General features: G+C 44.0%; 1 protein-coding gene across 7 annotated transcripts in view; it reads left to right on the plus strand.

Annotated features, from left to right (window-relative positions):
* The first annotated feature begins 869 nt into the window (after positions 1-869).
* The window catches only part of qkib (QKI, KH domain containing, RNA binding b), a 65,103-nt gene continuing 41,479 nt past the window's right edge, over positions 870-24,493 (plus strand). For all 7 annotated transcript variants that reach the window (XR_001964821.2, XR_001964822.2, XM_018724900.2 and 4 more), the window contains exons 1-2: positions 870-1,696; positions 19,407-19,549. Coding sequence is in view for 5 of the 7 variants with exons in the window: in XM_018724900.2 (XP_018580416.1) it covers positions 1,555-1,696; positions 19,407-19,549 (285 nt within the window). In the remaining 2 variants the exon portion in view is untranslated. The remainder of the gene's footprint in view (positions 1,697-19,406; positions 19,550-24,493) is intronic.

Genomic DNA, 24,493 nt, shown 5'->3' on the forward strand with positions numbered 1-24,493 from the left:
ACACCGAATCTATGCACTTTCACTTCGCTTCTCGGAAACAAATCCTTTACATTTTACCGGGCCTGTTATACGTGGAAACGTGTGCCTACAATAAGACTCTGGCACATAAATAGTTTGTTTTATCTCTTTTTCCAGTAAGGCTGTAGCATCTATCCAGCATCAACAACCACTTGTCTCGAGCGGGGTTGTGGCAAACCGGAGCCTTACCCAGCAACACAGGGCGCAAGGCCGAAGGGGGGAGGGGACACACCCAGGACGGGACGCCAGTCCGTCGCATGGCAGCCCAAGCAGGATTCGAACCCCAGACCCGCCACATAGCAGGCACTGGCTGAACCCACCACATCACGATGCCCCATCAAGACTATAACAGTGAAATCATTTTTATAATTCTACGGGTACTCTTTAAACGTGATACTGTTCATCGCATAAAATTTACATCACCTGTTACTGCTTTGGATAAATAATCAGAAAAATAAGTGAATGTAAATGAAATGTAGAGATAAAAGGATACAAAAAGAATATAAAGAAGAATATACCAGCGCATATTCAGTGTAGCAAATTGTAAACTGTTTTTCTCAGTACATATGTTTCTGAACTGGACATGTTATGCTAAAAATATCCCATACTTCAATTATTTATTGTTAATAACAAAGACTTTTGCAAATAGCGATGACATGATGTTGGTAATTTGTCTATTTTTTTTTCGAAAATAGCCATAAGGTAATAAAATGATGACGTCACAGGTTGCTTAAATTACTTCGAAAAGTGAAAAGTGACGTCAAACTTGGAAGAAATTTCCATTCATACTCTGTGTGTGTGTGTGTGTATGTGCGCGCGCGTGTGTGTGCGTGCGTGTCCGTCCTCCCACATCGGGCTGTGCCGCGCGCGCGGTCCCGACTCGCAGAGCTTTCTGCCGTGCCGTCTGATCATGTGACGGGCCTCGAGCCCAGGCAAAGCAGAGCGAGACGGTTGGAGCGCGACGAGCCACCAGCCTCATTGAAAAGCTCCGTTATTGCGCGCGAGAGACGGGAGGAGCGGACGCTTCGAGCTCGCGCGCGCACGCAGGCTGCACACACACTGTCAGCTTGGGGAACTCTGGGGAAAAGGGACACACTCCGACGGCTTTACGAGAAGCGTTGCGAAGAAGCAGAAGATACTGAAAAATCAAACAGTAAAAAGAAGCTCGGGAGTTTAATCTGTCGTTCTGAGTGTAACTTGTGGAATTATAAGGGCAGACGTAACGAGAAGAAACTACCTCTTCCCCCCTTTTCGTTCTCTCCTTTTCTTTATTTTCGTTCTTGTTTCCTTGGAAGAGCTGACAGAGGAAGGAACAGAATTGCAGTGCGTGTTGTGCCCGAGAGCTGAGCGGCACTGGGAGGCAGAGCGGCTCGCTGCGTTGGCCGGAGCGAACAGCACAGCGCCTGGGGAGGGCGTCGCGCAGCGTTGTTGTTTTTTTTTTTAACTCTATTTTTATATTGTATTTATTAATTTATACGACAAATTATTTATTTTTTCCTTTTTGGTTTTATTTGGGGTCGCGTAATTTTTTGGAATATGGTTGGGGAAATGGAAACGAAAGACAAGCCGAAGCCGACCCCAGACTATCTGATGCAGCTCATGAACGACAAGAAGCTGATGAGCAGCCTGCCCAACTTCTGCGGGATTTTCAACCACCTCGAGCGCCTGCTGGATGAAGGTGAGGCGCGAACGGCGCGAGGGCTGCGAGCCGGCGGCGCTCGCGAGGCGCCGTCGTCGTTGCGAGGTCGCGAGCGCGCCGACGGACTGCGTGCTTCTGGGGGGGGGCAGCTGACTGTGTGTCGCCTTCGCTTCTGCAGAGACGCGCGACGGTGACAGTCGGCGTTTAGGGCTCGTTTCGTGCCCTGCTCATTAAAAATGTATTTTTCCCGTTACCGGAAAACACTGCCGTGTGCGCCGAATACGTGTGAAGTTCAGGGGGTCCGTTTGTTTCGCGGTGGCCAGTCAGTCCTCGTGTCGACACGGAGCACGAACTGACCTGACCGAGCCTGGCGACACGCTGACGCGACTAAAACCGAAATTGTGCCCATTCATTCATAAAATCTTTGAGGCACACAGATAATGAAATATTTTTTGAAAATCCTTCTCTAAGATTACTTTTTTCTATTCGTTGTCTGTCTACAAGTGTGATACATCTCGTTGTCCGTCGGAAAAAAATATCAACTCCGCCTAGTTGGGTTCGAATGAATAAATAAACTTGAATTGATCAGTATTGATTTTTAAATTAGAGCCAAACGTACCAAAAAATGTATGGGCTTTATCTTAGAAGCAAGTGATATAAATATTATTGATAATACCCTGTACTCCCACAGAATATAGAAAGTCAATAGAATTAATCAAAGACAATTTTATATATATATATATATATATAATAACTGTAAAATTAATATATTTCCAGTATGTCATGTAATGTGTTTTTTTTTTACATCGTTTACAGTTATTGGGAACACAATTTACTTTAATGTCAACATGTGGCAGAGCTCTGAGAGCTGCTTAAACCTATGTGTTTCTCCTCATTTTATTAACTGATATAAACTTTAGATTTGAGTTTGTCTCCAGAATGGCGACAGTATTTCAGCTGAACTTGCAGCATGTAGAGACAAGTTGGTTTCTGCGTGTAAGATCGTCCGTGAGTGTGTTTCTGAGGAAAACTTGTCCGGTAAGAGTGTCCTGTCCAACCCTGCTGGCCTGCAGCAGGCGGTTCATCCTGACCTGCACAGTGGTTAAGAGCTTCCCCAACGCCCCTCTTATTCTATCTTAATCCCCCCCCGATTCTCCCCTTATGCGCCATAATTTTGCTTGATGCAGATTGATACCCCCCTCATTCTAGCTTTATGCCCCCCTGATGCTGCCTTACTCTTCCTTCATGCACCCTAGTGCCCTCCGGATTCTCGCCTGGTGCCCTGGATACCTTCCTGATTGTGCCTGATGCCCCAATGATTTTGCCTCAATGCCCCTCATATCCTCCAGGTGCAGGAACCAGGGATCTTCAGTGGGAGAAGCTGCACTAAGCGCCAGGGGGCTCCCAGCAGCTCATTCCTAAATGTTTCTCTTTAAAGATAATGGACAATTGCAATCTGCACCTTAACCCTTTCCCTGCAGATGACTTCAAAGGATTCCTTATTAAATGATATATTAAGTGGTGCAATTGTTGGCCGTGCTCTGCTTGTGGTTAAGATCCACCAAGGACTGAAGAAATATGACAAATGCCGTTTCTCATGTGCTGCCAATCCAGTAAAGGAATGCAGATGATATTTCTCAAGATCCCGTGGCATGATAGCGCCTTCAAATTCAAATTCAGGAAGCATCGTTCACACGGCTACCAAAGTTGTCTCTGTCGTCTTTGCCCCGGGCAAACTTTCAGCATTTCGGTGAAGTGTTTGTGCAGGGAACAACCCTGATAAAATAAGTCATAAGTAACAGTGGGGAGACTGCCATGGGGAGTAAGTGTGTAGTAACAAGGTGGGGTTGAATCTCTCCATTATAACTGCAGATGGGGATCCAGGGGGAAAGGGGACAATGAGGCAATGGGGCCTTTCTCAACTCGGTTTGCGTTCCTGCTATTATGAACATGAAGAATGGATACGCACTAGGGTGACTTAAAAAGCAGACTTTTACTCCTTGCTTCAAGTCATAAAAGTATTTTAAAATTTGTGTTTTAGTATTCATGTAAGTGTGTAATTCAAAGTCGCACGGTTTGTCAGTTTTTGCTGTAAGTCACTTCTGAACACTTCAGATGTGCACTGGTGCTTTGTGTTGAAGTTGAAATATTTAAAAAGCTAAAAAAAATTTTACGTTATGACAAAAACAAATGCAGCTCTTTTCTTGTGGTGGAGTGTTGCTGAGTTGGCGGTTGGGGCTTGTGGTGGGACACTTAATTATTCCTCGCCATGAGGGCAGAAGCAGAGGTAGTGAGCATCCCTGTGTCCTGGTTTGCAGAAACAATGCTCTGTTCCTGTGTGAATAATACAGTTCCAATTAAGAAGCAAATGAAGAACAAGACCTGCCATTCTGGAGCTGTGTTGAATGTCGAAGCTGGGAATGCCGTTAATAGAGCAGCAACCAGGATGGTGCCGAACCATGGACATCCTTCATTTACGCTGCATCTTCATTCCCACTCACGACCTGTTCGAAATCTGTCATCTGTGTTGAAATTCCCAGAGCGAGCTGCATCTGATGACGAACAAGACAGTGTTTATGAGACCCTCTGCTAGTCTGCATGTTTCACGTACACTGGGGAACTGGAGACCCCTGGTCCTTTCACACAGTCACATGCAGCACCGCACACACACAGTGAGTGATATAGCAATCCACTGTTCACATGCTTACACACTCGCAGGGCTTACTAAAAATCCATGTCAGCGCAATTCAAAATTTAGCACATGATTCATGGACCTATTGCACAGTTGCTGTTTGTTCTCCTGTTTGGATACATTTTACACTGTTTATTTTTTTGCTGACTTTTTTTTTATGAACGAAAATGATGAATTGCTGATTTCCCCCGCAGGAAATGATTGTTCATAGGTGTTCTGGAGCTATTGAACTCAGTATTAACTGTTAGGTCAAAATACACCTCTAGTTGGTTCTGTTTTCTTGCTGTATACAGAGAAGGCATACTGGTGAAAACAGCTTGACAGAACTTGCATTTTTCGCTTCCCCTTTCTGGGCTCCTCTAATACTTTCCGTGTTCCACAGAAGCGGCCCTGAAAATAAAGAGAGTCTGTTGTGTGAAAACAAAGCAATGTGAGTAAGTGTGTTGTAGCAGTGTCGCCTGTTGTAGCCTGGGTTTTAGGGAAATCATGGCAGAATCTGTACAAATAGATAGTTGCGCTGTAGTCAGCGGTGACAGACAAAAGAGGCGAAACTGTGTGGGTTGGCCTTATGTTAGAGAAAACACAGTTCTGTAGGAGGATTCTCTAACTGTGTACTGTGTGTGCGTGTGTGTGTGTGTGTGTGTGTGTGTGTGGGCATGTCCTTTTACAGGCCCATATGGACACATAAAGGCCCATGTTTGTGAGTTTTTTTCCTGGGTAGAGATAGGGGGCTTTATAAAGTTTTAAGAAAGTCACGGTGTCAGATCAGCGGGTGTTCATTCTGCTTCCTTTACGTCCAGATCACAGAGAGCCAGAGACAATGGTTTCACTTCCACTGTCTGGCCCGGGTCTGTCCAGGCTTTGAGCTGTAATATGGAACAACACCAAAGAAATGCTTTTACAGCTGAGGTCTGCAGTGCCTACTAGTCCTCCCCAGACCACTATTTGTGTTTGTGTTTGTGTGTGTGTATGTGTGTGTGCAGTTTTGTGTTTTTTGGCCTTTCTGTCTTTCTCTTGTGTTCATTGTCACGAGCATGAGATGAAGAGTGCATCCACCAATTGAGAACACGGGTGGAAGTCATAGTTTCTTTGTTTTAGCTACACATAAGTTATTATTCCGTTACAATTCTATGTCCCATCTTCCTTTACTTCTATCAAAACTGGCTGTTTAGTGTGCCATGTTTGGGTTAAGCTGCCATTTTAAATTACAGAAGGTGAGAATTGTTTCAGTTGTAATGATTTCTTTAAGTTATGGGAATTTACTGGTTAATTTAAAGCTGTGGGATCATTAGTCCATTGGGTTTTGCTGTAATTCAACTGTAAATCAGGACTAGACCCTGATCTAGCTTCATTCAGTACCCCTTCATAGATTCGTCTCTCCTTCATAACTTCCTTTTACCTTCAGACATTGAAAAGAATTGTACTTATTAATGGCTGTCTGGGTGCTCATATTCATCTTCTTAACCGTAAAGAAATATTCTTTAAGATATGAAAGGTTGGCAGTGAATTGACCATAGCACATTTCTTTAAAGTGCAGTCTTGCTTTAAATATGAGTTGCTGTGACTGTATTACTTTTATCTCTGTGTGTTGTGTATGAAAGAATTATATGAGTAGCTGCATGGGAGGCGGAAATTTAATATGTATAACTTGCTTCTTACGTTACTATAATGTACTAATTCATATAGTGTGTGCTTCTGGGATTGTATGATGTCAGGCTGCAGTGCAGAAATCATGGAAAAAGGACATTGGCAACAGCAGTACAATTAATAAAAAATAATAAACTTAATAAAAGTTAAGTACTGTCATAACTGTACAGTATTATACTAAATGTTGACCTCCACAGACCTTTCGTTTTGTTGGGAAACACAAAGTGATCTGTGACTTTATTTTAATAAAATGTGGTGTTATACAGAAGGGACTGAGACATATTGTGTTTTTCAGACAAGCCTGCAAGGGATGGATCCGGAGAGTGACAGGCAAAGGGAAAGTATTTTTTTTTTTCGCTAACAAAGCAGAGTTTAATAGGAAGATTTCCCCACTGGGCTGATTGTCTTGATAAACAGAAACTGCGCTGCACATTATGTTATATTTATACATTGCCATCATGGCCCTTTTAATCGTTCTGGTTAAAAGCCTCTGCTGAATTAATGAGTAAGGGTTTTACTGAATGGTTCAGCTGCTGCAGCATCTTCTTTGCAAGTGTTGGGATGAATCCGACGCCCCCAACGACTCCGGCTCAGAGGAAGTTCTAAATCTCCATGGAGGAGTTTTAATACCACATCTCGGCAATGTGGGGAGGCCTGGCACGCGGCATTGCCATATCCGTGCTCCGCTGGCTGCGCCGACCTGCTCTAAATCATTTTGCTTCTGCAGAGCTCAGCGCTACTCTGCCTAACGGCGGGATAAAATATGGCCAACAGCTTGGGCTGGGGCGCGGAGTTGATCATACATGAAGCTTCTAGCTGGTGTATTCACTTACACTCTATTATTCTCTGCCTGCTGGTCTCATGTCTATAAGGAAAATAATAATAAATAAGCCAGAGCTTAGAATGAATTATCAATGACAATCACAGTCTCACCAGGTACGTGACTATAGAACCTTTTGAGATGTCCTTATATTATAATAGAAGTTTGATGGGAATGGGTGTGTTTGTGGGACTGCATTTATGTTCCCTCCTTCAGTGTGCCCGGTATTGGTTGTCAGACATTGCGCAGAAGTATAATTGTCACAGCTCACACGGTCATTCTGCTCACCCAGCAGGAAAATGAAGGCTACTGACTACAAAGATCAGAGCACCTTTCCTGTGAAGACACAAGTGTCTCATTTTACACCTTGAGCAAGGTGGCTTTCCATGGTGCTGCATGGACAGGATTTGAATAGGATAAGTTTGTCCAGGCAGTTCTGTGACCACCCTACTGCTGTGTTCTGGGACAGAGCCAGCTAACACTGCAGTTGCACGGCTCACAGCTCCCAATGAGAGGCCTTTGTGTGGTCACACAAAAGAGGCAGAACCTTTGTGCGGGAGAATAATCCCAAACCCCAGACCTCAGGGACAGGAGTCACTGTCCATAACTGGGCCTGCAGATCACAGTGATGATTGTTACATGTGTAAAAGTTGCGTGTGTGTGTGTGTGTGTGTGTGTGTGTGTGTGTGTGTGTGTGTGTGTTTGTGTGTGTGTTTTGTGTTTCTAGGTTTGCGGGTTGTGAGCTGTGGGTTGGGGGAGGACAGTTGTTTGTCAGCTTGATGAGGTCATTTTGATGCTTCTCCCCAGTGGGAGCTCAGCCAAGGTGTCGTCATAGGCCAGCTCTGAGTGTGAAGGTCCGCTGGGGGAGGGGTGAACGACGGCGACCCATAGAGTGGCCCTGGATAGGTGCTAGCAGAACATGAGCACGTGTGAGATCGCAGTGACTGATTTGTGGTGTCTGCACCACCATTTGTGCTAAGGAATGTGGTGTCCTCACTGCTGAAGCTGCAAGCCACGCAAAGGCGCATTTTTTCCTGGCAGCAAAGGTGATAAATTTAATCAGAGAAGGCACAAAAGTGACACGGCAAGCTCTTATCTAGACAAAACGGGGAGGGTGAGGGGGTGGGGTGGGATGGGGTGAATGGCAGGACAGTGGGAGTGACAGCAGGGTGTCTGAAATAACAGCATATGATCCCAGAGGGTGATGGAGAGCGGAGGTGTCAGAGAGCGACGGGTGCTGCAGGGTGCACAGTAATAGAACAGAATAGGATGTTTGAAAGACAATGAAACACAGGGTACCGCGCTTTTTCTCTCAAATTATTCTTTTTATTCTCCTCTTAGTCGCTTGAGTTTGATATACAGGCAGTCCTCGGTTTGACGATCAGAATATGGGAGCTGCTTCAGAATCAGGGGACCTCTTCCTCGCAATGCAGGAAGCTGACAATACCTGCAGGGACGTGAGGCAGAGGTTGTCTGTGACACCTATGTGTATTTATCTCGGCTCCACTGGGCACTGAAGGCCTCCTGTTTGTAAGAGAGACCATTTAACTCCTGCCCTCGGTGGGGCATGACGGCATTCACCTTTTCCTATGTGGGGTCTCTTCCACTAAGGAATAAAAAGGATCCTTATACTGTGCGATATGGCCCCTTGAACCTGTCGGTATACCAGGATGAGCCATGACATTTTGATGTGCCCGGAGCTTGGGTTTAGACATACCCGCAGTCATGCTTCAGTCAGGTGGGAGGCGGTCATGGACGCAGTGCTATTGCAGAGAATCTGGAAGACAGCATCGTGCTATAGTTTTAAGGGTTTAAAAGGTGAGACTGATTCCAAGTACACCGTACTTTTACTTAAGGCCTTAAGGGACCAAGAAAATCCATCCGTTTCCTCCTATAATCAGGCTAAGTAGCTCCATTCATCACGTAATTGAAGTAATTAATTAATTCAGAACTAAAGTAGGGAGGGGAGGGATGGGGATTGGTAGCCAAAGTCAATTTGTCCAGAATTAAGTTGGATCTTGTCCCTGTGTTATATCGTAATTCTTTTCCCCATCTCATAACCTTAAGAGGAAGGGATTGGAAACTGGAGGAGTGGTCTACACCCTGTGAATCAAGCTGTAAGAAGTACAGTTACGACCGAACGTGGGAGCTCTGCTGAATTGAAATTCAAAAAGAGGATGAACACATTTCTTGGTGCTTTTTCCTTGGCAGGAGGGAACCCTGGGGCCTCGTTGCTGCTGGGAGGTTTGGGAAATGCTACATTGGCTCTTTTGCCCTTTTTCTTTGTTCATTACTTGATTTTACTTGATCGTTGGGTCCGGTGGAGTTGCTTGTTCAGTTAAAGGCAAGACTTTAGTAACGATCAGCTGTATTTTATCATAATATTGCATAATTCTATTATGTTGACCGGTATGATTATATTACCTGCAATTCTCAACAAACATACTTAAAAAATTACTTATATGATTGAATGGAACGATTGGGGAAAGGTTGGAGTCATATAGGACAGCGGCTCTCAGTAGTGTCACGTAGGGTTCGAGGTTCACAGGGCTCGCAGAGAGGTCACTGCAGGCTAACAGTTCTACAAAGGAGACACACTGTTCACATTCAGTTCCTCAGTTTGGTTTCAGCCATTCATTGGGGTCAAAATGGGGCAAAAGGCCGCCAGCAGACTGATTCCCAGTGGACGCCCTCCGTGTCAAAGTTCATCACAAGGGTCAGACTGATGTCAAAGTACAGTCACAACCAACTCCTCATTTCTCTGATGATTTGTTGGGAAATTTTGATATACAGGATAATGTTTGCACATATGTTACTGTCAAAATTAGGCTATAGAAACTAGCAGATATACAGTATTGAAACATTTTGATGTGGTTTGTTTTTAGTTTCTGCCTTGCTGTTTTGGTTGCGGTTGAAGTGCAGCTTTTTACTGTAAGGCAAAGCTGTTCCCTTTGGATTTGATGCTTGAAAGCAGAATCCGTGCTGCTGCTAAAACATGCAAAATCTGCACAGATAGCAGACCCTGTCTAAGACTTCAGAATCCCTACCAGGTGTAATGTAATCCTTTCAATGCCATAAACTACTTCCTTATACCTTTACTGTTAAGTGCCTCATTTTCTATTCTACCTGCAGCAGGCTGCGTAGTGTTTAAGGGCAGACTTGTAACCTGAAGGTTGCTGGATTGAGTCCCAGAAGGGGATCCTACTGTAAATATCTTTGAGCAAGATACTTAGCCTGAATTGTTCCGCTGCAACTACCCCATTGTACACATAGGTAAAAACTGTATGAGTCCTTGGGTCAAAATGTCAGAAGTTCGCAGGTTTCTCCTCGGAGACGCTCAGTCGTATCTTTTTTCCGTTTTACCACAAGAGCACATCATTGTAGTAATATGTGGCTTGCGGTGAACTGAGTAACTGAATCAGGTGAGCCGGTGGCAGAATGAACAGTTTGGGAATCACTGAGCTAAGTAACAAAATAATAACAATAATCTGTTACACATGCTTGTGTAGCATGCCTGTCCATCTGTCGGGGGGAGAATAACAACTGAGCTCTTAAAATACTAACAACCTGGTTGAAGCGAGTTTTGAGGAAATAAGTCGGCTTCGTAAAATACAGGAAGTATTTTCACAATGTGCTGTTAATGTTGCAAGACACAGTATCGCTCTTTCACACACTGTGTTAGTGCTACTTGTTCCTTAGCGTTGTCTGTGTTAGATGTGCAGTCCGCAGGTCACAGGTCAAGTGAGCGCTCCTTATGAAATGTTTCCGATGGGACTGAGCTATCAAAATTGTAACTGCTAATGTACTTAATGGCCTGTCTCTTGCTTCCATCCCATCCGAAACATCACGTTTCATCATGCGTTGGAGAAACTCTCCAAAGCCTTGGAAATGCTGCGTGAGGAGCAGTTGTTGGTGTGCTATTCATTTGGTGGAGGGAGGGCTTTTAAAAATATGTGACATTTGCAGCCACTCCTTTTGGAGCATTGAACCATTAACTTGCTAACTCTGACTCGTGACTTGGAGCATGTGTGCATCGCATTTCGTGGGGAAATACCTCACCAAGCCTTGTTTTGTCTGTCGCGTATTCTGTTGCAGAGCTGCATTCTGCACTCCATTTGTCTGATCCAATATCGGACTGTTTCCATCAGAAGGCATATGTTTTCTTTAAGGTCATAAGCTGAAGCACAAAAGATAAATCACAGCCCCTTAGTGCATTTTCTGAACTGTCGGTATCCACCTGTCAGCTGAAGCACCCACGCTAATGTAAAAAGGCTTTTTCTTTTGCTTTTATTGTCTTTTGAAAATGTGAAATGCTGTAGACGGCTGCCAGACTGTGTAACACTCCAGCGCAGGTAGCTGTGATGTGTTGACCGCAGACGGTTGGTGTTTAATGACAGCCCTCCGAGGCATGGTGGGCCACGTGCAGAAGGGCTCTGGGCGGCCCTGTGGCGACAGCAGGCGGCCTGCGGGGTGCCTGGTATTCAAGGCTCTGTGGCACCACGGTCCATATGGCAGAAGAGGGCCAGGGGTCCGAGCTCCCCTCCATAGAGCAGCGTGGCAGAACACCATCATGACCGCACATTAGCGACTGCCGAGGAAAATCAGTGTTTCCTTTGTGTCAGCAACTCTGGAGGAAGCATGTACATATATGCACATGCCCACATACAAATTCACAAAGACACACCCATGCACGCACGCACACACACACACACACACACACACACACACACACACACACACACACACACACACACAGTCATTCACTTACAGACATGCATGAACAGCTACAAGCATGAACAAAAACAAATAGAAACACCCCCATACAAACACCTTTAAAAACGTAAATGTGTTCACTGTGAGCACAGACTGGCGTGCATACGCAGAATTTGTACACACCTAAATACAGATATAAATACATTTTACATGCATTCATGCACTCAAGAACGTACACGTCCAGACATACATAAACATGTACATTTCATACACTTCGCACACTGCAGATGGAATATTGTTAACATAGAGGAAACCCTGATACCTTCCAGGTTGCATTTGGTCAAAAAATTGAACAGGCAACATGGAGTGCTCAGCTGAAGGTGCCGCCTTTGCAATCACACTGGTGTACAGTGAAGGAGCCACTGTTTCACAAAGCTCAGTAATGCTACTCAACATGTATCTGCCAGCTAAGGAGCTGGATCCATATCTCAGCAAATATTCTTAAGCTTGCATTAAAAAAAGTGTCTGTTCTTTGACTGATAACTGTGTGCTTGATTTTAATGGTTCTGTGAATGTTTGTGGATTCGGAGAAAAATATGGAATAGCTTTTTGGTCTTTTGAGTCTGTTATACTTTCAGGATTTGCTTTAACATTCAGGGATCAAATAGTAGTAGATTTTAATTGAACTTCTGCAGTTATTTTGCTCTTCTGTAAAAATGCACATACTGTAAGTACTTACAGATCTTTGAACCTGGGAATATGATGACCTAAATCTCTACTGGAATAGCATCATCAATACAATTACTGAAGTACACCTGCTGTTTTTGTTCCCAGTCATTACGAACTCAATAAAAACACACTCGCGTTAATTAAAAAAATTCCCTTTTTGATATGTGAATTCGTGGCGCACTCTAGACACTTTTTTAAAATTTGGTTTTCATTGCACCTATAATACCTGATTCTGAGACCAAATTAATTCATTTTATCTAAATTTGCATTGTTACGTATATCTGTGCAGGGGGGCGCGGTGGCGCAGTGGGTTGGACCAGGTCCTGCTCTCCGGTGGGGCTGGGGTTTGAGTCCCTCTTGGGGTGCCTTGCGACAGACTGGCGTCCCGTCCTGGGTGTGTCCCCTCCCCCTCCAGCCTTACGCCCTGTGTTGCCAAGTTAGGCTCTGGCTCCCCGCGACCCCAAAATGGGACAAGCGGTTCAGAAAATGTTTGTGTGTGTGTGTATCTGTTTGTTGTGCTAACAACATCAGCACTGCAAGTCTATAGAACAGTGAATACGGATGTGTGTTTGTGCATGTATGTGGGAGTTTGTGTGTATTTGTGTATGTGCTATATCAGTTTTCTCTTTGTGTGTTGGTGATCTAATAAGTTGCAGTGTGGTTAAGATGAGGCCAGTGTCGGGAAAATGGCTACCACCTTTGCTTCTTAGCATTTAATGGTTGTAGAAGTAGAATTTTTATTTTTGTTATTGTTTATTGCCATTTTTTTCAATTGCAGACTTTTTCATGGGCCACTCCAGATCATGCGTCAGCTCTTTCCATGGGAGTCATTCATCCATCTGCTTGTATGTAGTGTGTCTGTGTGTGTGCGCGTGTGTGTGTTTTGCAGTATTTTCGGCCAACAGTCCTGTTGCATTTAGATTATACCGAAAACCACATGACGAAGGTTGTTGGGCGCATTTCTCCGAACGCATAGAGCTGCTCATACGGAAAGAGTCGTGCATGTTTTTATAAATATTGAATTGGCTCTGTTAGCTCGCTATCCTGGCACATTGAGCTAATTGAAGTGGGCCTGAGCCAGAGACAGCCGACGCAGAGAGATCGGAGAGAGCCTCCCCTCCCTACTCTCATCCCGTAATGGGGATTTTCATTGCTTGAGTGTCCCAGCTCATTTCAGCCCCTTTAGTGGTGGCATCAGATAGGCGTTTTGGTGACATTGTTATTTTTTTCCCCTGCACACAGCTGGATTCCTCCTATAGCAGCACAAGTGACAACACCCAGCTAAGAAGGCTAAATAGATATTCCCAGTGCCATTTGTCATTCCACTGACAGATTGTTGATGTACATTAATGTTGAGCCCCACTATATTGAAAGGAAAAAAATGAAAGCTGGCACAACAGTGTGTGTTCTACTGTCCCATGTATTATTTTTCTGAATATACACTTGCACTATAAGTGACTGCAATAGTTAGATTTTGAGTACATTTTGGGAATGAGCAGTGTTTTGCTGTAAACAGCAGTTTAGTGTTTAGAAACCTTTTCACTGTGTCTGCTTAAAGGCTATTCCTTCACAGCCCCCTCGGGCTTTGTTTGGTTTTAGGGCTCCACCAGAGGACTTTAGACATTGCTCCATGTCCAGTGGCTCCCAGTGGCCTGTTGCTTGTCACTGATGGATGGTCCCTCATACTCTCTGGGTGCCAGTGCTCAGTATTAGGTGATGGGTGCAGAGCTGGACACATCTACATTTTTGTCGCAATTATCCCCGTGCTTGTCTTATTGCAAATGTAAAGCAATGCAAGAGAAAAATAAAAGAAAATAATGTAAGAGACGTGAAGGCAAGACCAAAAATGAAAGATGGACAAAAGTGATGTTAAAACAGATTGGGAAAAAGTCTAGTTCCAATGACTGGTTGTAAAGAGTGGAGAGAGGTGGGTGGAATGGGATTCTAATTCTGCGGGAGGCAGAAGCCCAGATGGCGTCTCTGTTTGAGACCTCGCCTGTGTCCCCCTGGCTGAACCTTCACTTTCAGTGTGGCCGCCCCTTGCAGGGCTCTGTAATTACAAACGCAGGAGGGTGTTAGTGAGATGGTTCTCCTTCCCTCTCTCCTTCCCCCCTTCTCTTTCTCTGTCTCTGTCTCAATATGCACTTCTCTTGTATATCGGGGATCCTGGTAGTATGTCTTTTTAAAGTGTTAGTGCAATGCCCTTCTTTGGACACAGGTGGAAACTCCAACATGAAGAACACAAGACTTCAGGACATTTGAAAGGATGGAGTCATTTATAAAGTGTCGGTCAAATAAATGTTTAATTCATTTTCACAGCACTGCTCTTTAATTTTTATTATGAAATATTTATTACTTTAAGTGACACCTCTCTACACAAAGTGGCTTACAATTTAAAGTTCACATTCTAAGCTACTTAGAATGATTGGCCCATATATACAGTTGGGTAGTTCCTTTTACTGGAGCAGCTCTTGCTCAAGGGATGTACGGCAGGAATTGATATTCAAAACCAGGTCTTTCAATTACAAGGCGACAGGGCTAACCACTACTCTACATATGTCCAAAACGAACTGTGCGGGTTAAACACTGTGTGGCGCATCAGTGGTTTGAGACCCCAACAACCATGCTAGGTGGTGGGTGCGGCACCTGGCATTTCCCCCCCTTTGCTCCTCATTGTGATGCCTGCAGTCAGTTCCGACAGGACTGCACTTGGAATGAGTGCAGTGTGATCTCCAGCAATGAAACCTGCGGCCTGCAGAGTGAAAAGAAGAAGGTCGCTGTCAGCATGCACACAGGAGGAGGTGTGTCACTGTGTTCACCCATCCTGAGCTGATTTGGGAGTCATGCTTTGAGGGGAGGACATAACAATTGGTTAGCACTTGAAACTGGGAGAAAAATGTCAGATCGAGATATCAAGCATCCTTCTGTCATTTGGCTAAATTAGGCATTACGACATTGCTATGCAATTTTATTCAAACTGTTTCGAACGCGAGCACCATGCTTTACAGAAAGTGTTTCTGCATCAAAAACGGCTGTAATGGATTGTAAGCAAATTGTTTCGGTGGAATCATTTAACAGAGATCTTGTTTAATCTGAATTTATCCTGAAGTGTTTCTCTTCCTTTAAGCTAAGAATACAATATTGTCTTGAAGAATAATATAATTTGCTTTTTATTGATTATATGATATACTTGTCTGTAAGCAACATTTTTTTACATTTTAAAAATGTTGTCCATTGTTCACCTCGATGTGCAGCTCAGAGAGTCTTACTATGCATACAAACCACCAAAAACAGACCGTACCATACCAGTCAGCACAGCTTGCGCTGACAGCAGCTCCTCTGCACCCAAAGCAGTGGCAGGCAGCAGCGCTGTCAAGGACAGAGACCATGGTAACCACACTGAGGAGAGGACCACAAAGTTGTCCTCCCGGAGACACACGGAGAGGCACATTTATTGTGTATGCTCTGCTGAAAGTATAACTAAGCAGCCATTTTTGACGGCGCAACTCATATGCAACCATGTGCTCCTGCTTATTAAATGAAATTCTAAGCCTGCAGTGGCATTCAGATGTGATATCATTCCACTGAGCAAACCTCATGTCCCCTCTGTAGGACTGACTGGGGACTTGGGATGCCTCTGCCTGATTCCGTGCTTTGCGTCATCTCTGTATTTGTGTGTGTGTATATGCACACACACGGATACACATGGATACTGCATTTATACTGTGTGTACTGTATGTATTGGTTTTAATATTTTTCCTTTTTTTATCAGGTTCCTCATTTTATGACAGATAAGTCTTAGTGTAAAACATCTGAGGGCCTGCCCTATCTTCTCTCAGTGTATAAGTTCCCGAAGAGTCTTTCTCTTCCTTGTGTGGTCATGTATTTTCTTTGTTTTTGTGAATGTTTGTAAGAATTTCTGTTTGTAATCTCCTACTGTCAATTTCTAGGAGAGAGCATGTGTACCATCTCAGTGTCTATGAACATGTATATCGCCTCCTTCTTTGTGGAATGCGTCTACTGTCATTATGTCTTTTAAAATGCATTTACTATAGACTATTACATAGGTATAGGTGCATAACTCTGTTTGTTGCCTTTTTGAAAGTTGTATACATTTTTGTGTCCATATACTGAAGGTGTATGGGTCTGTGTATGAATGTATGTATGTGGGTATGTATAGCTGTATCAATGTATATGTGCAGGTTTGTAGATATATAGCTGTGTGTGTGTGTGTGTGTGTGTGTGTGTGTGTGTGTGTGTGTTGACCAGACGTATAGATGTTCACATACATGCACGTATAGGGGTAGGTGTGTGCATGTAGGTGCGTTTGGTATGCTCAGTGGTGCGTCCAGAACAGCCCTTCAGGCCACTGCACCCTGGAAAATGATTGAATTCTGAGGTCTAGAAAGCTGACAAATCACTAAAAATGCTGTTAAAACGCTGTAAAAACGTTGTCCATAAATCACCCCATGACAGTTTAATCATCCTCCGAATTGGGGCTCAGTCAGACTACTGGACAGTACTTGGGCAAGGAATCTCCTTGAAAGTGAACCATTAAGACATTAAACCCAGCTACATTTAATTTCATTAGCTCATTTGCCAAATGCGTATGAAGTGAGTCTGAGTCTGTACATGGTAATATCCTTAATGTAACGGATTCCCGGCATTCTGTAGGCGAGTTAGTCTGGTCCGGTTCTGACTCCACTGAAAATACCCTAGTAAAGATCTCACTATGGTCACAGCACGGTAGTTCTGACACGTGCTTATACGTGAAAAAAGGTTTGTGTGTGACCGGAATGGTTGAGGTTTAAGTCCCAAGGACTTGCCTAGTGTTGCATTTTTTGGAAGGAATAGAACCCAGACTATTTCAGTGAATAGCGTGCTTTGTGCGAAAATACAGCGCTGTGTGAACTGTTTTGGATGAGAACATTTGCTAAGCAGCTAAATAATTTAACATCACTCACACTACATTTTAAAATACTTATAAGATGTTCTTAATCTGATGGACGACCAACCCTGTAACTCCCAGTAAAAAAGGAGGACAGCTTCTTTCCCATGAAAAATGACAAGGCTTGAGAATCAGCTTAAATAATCTACATTTATATTTACATTTACATTTATTCATTTAGCAGATGCTTTTCTCCAAAGCGACGTACATTTCATAGAAAATACAATTTGTGCTTTACATTAGGAGAAAGAGAGACATAACTGCAGACGTGAATACAATCTATTGTATTGTATTTATTGTTTTGTTTATCATTGTTATTGACACATTTTTGTTAAACGTTTGAATTTTCGGCCTCTTGCTCGCATATTGTCATGCGAAACATAGGGAGCCGGGATGGCTGGACCCAAGTGCAGCATCGTTCATCCGGAGTCGAGGGAAGAGGCAAGTTCTCGGTGTCGGGGACAAGCAAAGGGTCAGTCGATCGGCGAACAGGACAGGAACGAGGATTCGTGGACGTGGTTGGGAAACGAAGCGAGGAGTCGAAAACCGGAGAACGTGAACTGAGAGTTAGCGAAACGTGTGAGCGAAGCATCACGAAGAAGGGTGGTTGTCCCTGACGAGATTCCGCAAAGATATGGGAACTGAGGAGGGTCTTTTAAAGGGTGAGTGATCAGTCAGGTGCAGGAGCATCATCGGGTGCTGTCAGTTGCGTTGTGGGAGTGGACGTGACACATATGGCTTTTTTAATATTCTGTTGGTTATTAATTAATTTGATTAACACTATATGTCATCTGGGAGAGGATGGCAAAGCATTGCGGGGGATGTTGGAAAACGATGCAACTGATTGCTCAGCAGTAAACTGCAAAATCTGTGTTGTCCTCATTAACACATAATGCCCGCTTAACCAGAGCGGTACATGTATGTTGCTTCTCCCTGGGGTTCATTCCCTTTGACTGATGAAGCGCTGGTCCAAATGAGTGTGTGCGGATCTATCCGTGTGTAGACGTGTGTTGAACCTGGGCAATTCCGCCTGGGAGGATTAGCGGGGTCAGCGCAGGCCTGCTGTGGGTTTGCATGCAGGTAGGGGGCCAAGGAGTCTTCACTGTAATTACATCTCCGGCTCCTCCTTGGTTTGCCCCTGAGAACTGCATCAGAGAATTTATTCACCACTAATAGAATTACATATTGCACAGCAGCAGAAGGAGCAGCAGTGAGGGACTGGGATACTTAATGTCTTTTATGAAATATTAACGAAGTTGGTGGTTTTAATTATCATTCCCACCTTATTAGAGCCATTTATCTGCCTTTTTTCTCTCTCTCTCACTCTGTCTATCTGTCCGTCCTTGGGGACGAGTCCCATTGGTTTAAGAAGCAGGGAGTTGTTACCTTTCCATTAACTGATTGGATCATGTGTAATTATTGCTGTTATCTGTCCTCTGCCTTGACATTTTACGCCTGGGCTCACATGCGGCTGGTGTAGACAAGCGCTGCACTTTTCGTTCCCCATACGCTGCTTTAGGGGAGGAACTTTTTGGGGGGTTTCTTGCTGGAGTTCAGCACAGCTCTAGCGGGGAATTTGCTGTTGTTGTAACTGTGAGTTTTTTGAAAAAGCCCCGCAGGCAATACTATGTAAAGGGTATATTGGGGTTATACTGGGGTTATATGACACCCTCGTCAGGACGGAGCCTTGATGTGTGTTGCTCTTTCATACTGCCCACAGCCCCTTTTTAACTCAACAAAGTCCAAAAAATTCTGCATATTATGTCTGAATGTCACTGCATAGCTGTCACAGACAAAGAATCTCTCCAACTCCTGTATTATTGGCATAGCACAACCACAGTTTGGTGAGCACTTGTTTGCCGGTTTGATTGATATCTTAATGTGGCTCATCGCTTGATGGTAAACAGTCTCAATAACGCGCTTCGTAAGCGCTCAGCTTGTAAAACCTTTCGTTTATGTAAGGCTGCTGGTGTGTGATTGGGGAAGTAACATCCAAAGTGTGGCACATAGCAGATCCCTTTATAGATGTCCGTGGGACACTCCCAAAGTCTGCGCTCGGAGGAGTGAAGCAGATTTTCACATGTGGGCCGTGCAGCTGCCAAGGCAGCCTTGGTTCTACATGGGTACTACCAGCCCAGCTACGAAAGCCCATATGAGACACGATGACAGAGCTAACTGATCGGTGTGTTCTCTGTTGCAGAGATCAGCAGGGTACGGAAAGATATGTACAACGACACGCTAAATGGCAGCACGGAGAAGAAGAGCTCAGAGCTACCGGACGCTGTGGGACCAATCGTGCAGCTACAAGAAAAACTTTACGTGCCTGTAAAAGAGTATCCAGATGTAAGTACCACCTCCCCTGCCGAGTGTGTTTACTGCCCATGGTGATGTTGCCAGGGGCTTAGGGTTGAGAATAGGTGGTAGGAGGCACCTTGAATCTTAAATAACTTACCAATGCAAGGGCAAGTGTTTTTGTGCTGTATCATTTGGTACAGGGAAAGCTATTTTTAACCGCTTTCAGAGTACTCCACGCTAGATAACTTCATAGCCAGGAATAAGCCTCTTTTAGTGACTTTCTAGCACATTGTAGCCCTTGCTAATGTGGAAAACAAAAACATTTTAGGTCACATATCTCACAACATTTCCTAGTCTGCAGCTTAGAATGGTAATAATGAGCTTAACTTTGAGTACAGTATCAAGGTAAGAGTTATATAATTTTTTACTACATTTTTTAGCATGTTTAAAGAAGACTTGTTAAACTTTTTCTGCTACCTAGATGACTATCCTGCTGGACTGAAGAAGTCAAATAGTAGTACCTGTAAAAATGCTAACATTAAAAGGTTCCTTGAAAAATGCACATAAGCACACTGTCAGTTTCCTTTTTGATGAAAAGGTTGTTCATATGTCTCTTACTGCTGTGAGAATTAGCACTAACAGCAGGTCTTTAAGAGCATAGATTCATTTACAGTTCATACATCTTACAGCAATACTGTTGTTAGGTTTTTGATAATAGTAATAGTCATATACTAACTGAATGTTAAATGATTTTGAAGAATTGTTCAACAGCATAATTTCTTTGTGTAAATATTTTGAAATTTTGAGTTGGGTGAGATGTCTTTTATTACTCTAGAAGCTTTGCACTCTACTGTTTTGTTATTTTTTTTTAATTAACTAATAGTTTTAAAAGATAAGTTGTTACTGACTTTTAAAATGTGTAAATCTGCTATGTGTCTTATTTGTTTAACTTATTTCTTGTTAGTGCATCTTCGTTGACCACTCACCTCGATGTACAATAACACCAGCAGTGTTATAGTAGTGTTAGCTCTGGGCTAGATATTCATGTGCATCATGTAGCAGGAGACAAGAACCTCTTACTGCTCCCATTATTAGCTGGTAACACCAACAGTAATGAAACATTGATGCAATAATACAAAATATTCAAGTCATTCTGCAACCCTTTGAAGCCGGTTTCTATCCCACCGCAGACATCAACGATAAAAACAGCCCATGTGTACAAAATGTACCTGTGACAGCGGCACTGTCATTGACACAAAGAGCAGGAAAGCGTGGAAAAGATCACAAGGCGAGTGTGAAGTGGTCAGAGTGAAACGTGAGCTGTGACCGAGAGAGGAGCATGTCCTGCTTCCGAGGTCCTGGTTAAAGGGGTGCACAGGAACTCCAGAAAGAGACTGAGAAAGGAGTTTATGTTTCTCCCACTGACATAAAGCCCAAACCAATTTTCCTTCCTGTTCGTAAATGGGCTTCCCCACTGCTTAGCTCAAAGACTGTGGCATGACTCTGACGTTAGCTTTGCTTGCATGTAACTTTCAACTGTGGGCTATCCCTAAAAATATGCGTTCCAGTGCATATTCCTATTCAAAGAAAGAGGGATTACTATACCGTATAATCAACATAATTCGATAGAGGACATTGCTGTAGGTAAGGTGAAACTTAATGATCTTTTCCTAATGAATGGAGATAAGTATACTGCCTTACTGGATAGCAAGGACAGCAGACCTAAGGAAAAGTGTAGCCGTGTACCAAGCCCCTTGGACAAACTTTTGTGTTCTCTGTTAGTGATTTTCAAACTGTTCTGCCATGACTGTCGTTTCTTTCTTAATCTTTTAAGCAATCGCATTGAGAATCTCCTCACTTAAGCTTGTTCACCCAGGGGAACGAGAGGAGCTCAGAGCTGATTGATCCCAATTAACTTCTTCCATTACCACTGACTCTTGCGTGGGCAGCATTAATCATGCCATTTCATAAGCCATGTAAACACAGAACAGGATTAGGGCCTTCTGCTTTGTTAAAGGATGAGGGACTGGCCTGAGACTCTTTCATTCACTTGATAGAGCATTTTAAGGGAGTAACAAATGTCGCAGTGTATGCATCTGGTGTCACAAATCTCTTGCAGTTTATGAACGCTGAAGCAGCGCAGAGAACTGCCTAGTTGTTACATGTGTTCTTTACAAGAACAGTTTTCACCAAACTGTATATATTCAGGGAGACACCCAGTATATTGTTTATTATTTATTTATTTGGCTGATGTTTTTTCCCAGAGTGGCATACAATGTCGGCTTTTTATACCAATCTAATTACAGTGTTTTACCCATTTACACAGCTGGCTAATTTTTACTGGAGCAATTCAGGGTAAGTACCTTGCTCAGGGTTACTGCTGCAGGAACAGGCATTTAAGCCGTGGTGTTTTGATTGCAAAGCAACACCTTTAACCACAACTGCTCTCAGATTCCTTTTAGTATGTATACAACACTCAGTATGTACCTGGTGAACGCATCTCAGTCTTGTCCACAGTTTTTACTTGTGCACATGTGTGAAGGTAGTTTGAGCCTGGGCTTTGGATGTCTTGCTGCACCGAGAAGAATAGGAAGATGAACACTCATGTCAGGTGTCCTTGCATGGTTGCGGGACTGACCAGATCTTTACGATGTGTTAGGGGGGTCGTTTAGAAGCAGCAAGAAAGGGGAAATGAGAGTGCTTTTATTATTCTTCACGAAGAAGCACGCAGCCTACATTGCTCTGGGTGTTTTTCGTGCATAAAGCATTTGCAAGTGTGTCTGTGTGTGAGGTTGTGCATGCAACTTCGGGTTATGTAATGTAATTTCTCTGAAAAGTTTCTTGAAAATCTTAAAGTTTGACATACCTCTCGATGATGAGGGGCAGAAGCAGTTAAAGACTCGTTAGGTCTCTTGCAATCACAGACTTATTTTGGGAGCAGTGCATTGATCACAGCAGCGGATTGAGCTTTACCTCCACTGTCACGTCTAACTCTGCTGCATTCTGAAGGCAGCTTGATTAGTTCAGAATGCTGCCTCTGCAACCTACGTGCAGCATTTGTGTTGGGATGTCTGCCTGTCCTAGGTTGAAGAGTGAGAGAATAGATGCTCGATGTTATAAGGAGGCAATGGCAGGAATAGAAAGAGACAGCGCCTGCATCCTCTGTGAGAGCCACGATTACGGAGCGACATGGTAATTGCAGGAGAAACCCTTAGGAACGATTAATGCTAAACTGTTCGCTCTAAATGCTGCTCAGTGGCTCTTTAAGGGAATGGCATGAGCAACGTAATTATCTCCTCTTTGGGGTGCGTGTGGCAGGGGTGGGGGGGGGGGGGGGGCATGTCGGGGTAGTGGGAGACCAGGGGAAGTCAGTGGTGATAAGCAGCTTGCCCCTGTGTTGCGGCCTGTTCTGTCGCAGCCATAATGAATGCAACGGGCTGATGGAGTCAGGGAATGGGGGCCCGGTGTGCCAGCAAGGACTCCCTGATAAAGCCACTCTTGTGTTTAGCGCGCGTTTCCGGGCCTCGGCGCGGCAGTGCGGAAATTAATTTGCTCTGTCAACTTGTGCAGCAGTGCTTTTTGGCAGCCCACCCAGTCCAATTTGCTGAACATGTTATTAGGTGGGGGAATAAAGGAAGGAATCTTAGAACAGTATTGCCCCATACAATTTTTTTTTTTCGTTTGGTTGTGTTCCTTTGTCGTTTGGTTGTGTGTGTATTTTTAGATCGGCAGAGCTGCCGTGACGAAGGAGCCATCACTCTAAGTTCTCGGATGTGACAAAGCTTCTGATTGTATTCATTCCTCCTTTATATATAACTTGAGCGAGATTGTTGTCATGTATCATTTAACTCTGCGTCCTTTTCTGGGTCATGCGCATGGCAGCAAAGGAGATGAGCAACCATCAATGAAAATTCATTGCTGTGTAGAACTATGTGCAACTCAGTTGCTTCTCCCTCATTCACTCCTCTTGGCCTCGGACATCCTTCAGCAGCCTCTGTGGGGGGACAAAGAGAGAGACTACGGTGGAGGAAGTTGTATGTGTGGAAGTGGAAGTACGTCTCAGACGGTAGCATACTTGCGGGTGCAAGAGGTGACTGGGTAGCATCATTGTGCATAAGCATTTTTGAAAAAGGGGCACGTAACAGAAAAAAGTAAACAAAATATACTTTTTCAGCTTACCCCTACCCAACCCCACTGTGTATACATGCCTCATGGTGAGGCTCACCCTTGGCAAGGATGTTAAATAAAGTCAGCATTAAACATTAATCTTTCCCTTCCTCTTTCTCTGTCTCCGCCTCTGTTGTTCTGTCTCTCACTCCCTCACCCTTCCTCCCGCGCCACAGTCGTCCATTTGAGAGAGTCCCCCTCCAAGAGTTGTGATTGTTTTAATTGAACCATGCTGAGAACCTGGCACCATAAATCAACAATGAATGAGTGCGTAATGAAATGCAAACTACAGTATATTAACCAGGGTATTGCTTGAAGAAGACAGAGCATCTGGGCATGATTAATTTAGCTCCATTTATGGGGGTTGTGAGAGGGCAGAAGGGGTGGGGGCTGACCTTGGCATGCATGGGGCAACCACCTGTCAGGCTTCTCCTCAGGAATGCTGCTATAATCTAGGGTTGGGGGGAGGGGTTCGAGAGGGGGGCACTCTTAATAACAAGAGATGTACCACTGGAAATCAGCTTCTCATTACCACTTCATAATAAATACAAACAAAACCAGATGAAAATAATGTGCCAGTAAAGCGCAGAGCTCCGGATCGCTGGTTTGCTAATGAAGGTTAATTACGGTTCACCGGGACAATAGCAGAGCCAAAATCGCCTTCCTGATGTTTTCTTGCTGTGCTGAGTTGATGTGTGGCTGCCAAATGTTGTTCTCCGGTGTGGAGCTGGCGGCATGAGGGGTGAGCACAGAGGGGGTTCGTTTACAACATACGACATGACAAACACAGCTTTTTGATGAGGAATGAAATAAATAATAAGGATG

This window comes from Scleropages formosus, chromosome 8 (genome assembly GCF_900964775.1).
Source record: "Scleropages formosus chromosome 8, fSclFor1.1, whole genome shotgun sequence".
Classification (NCBI taxonomy): Eukaryota; Metazoa; Chordata; class Actinopteri; order Osteoglossiformes; family Osteoglossidae; genus Scleropages; species Scleropages formosus.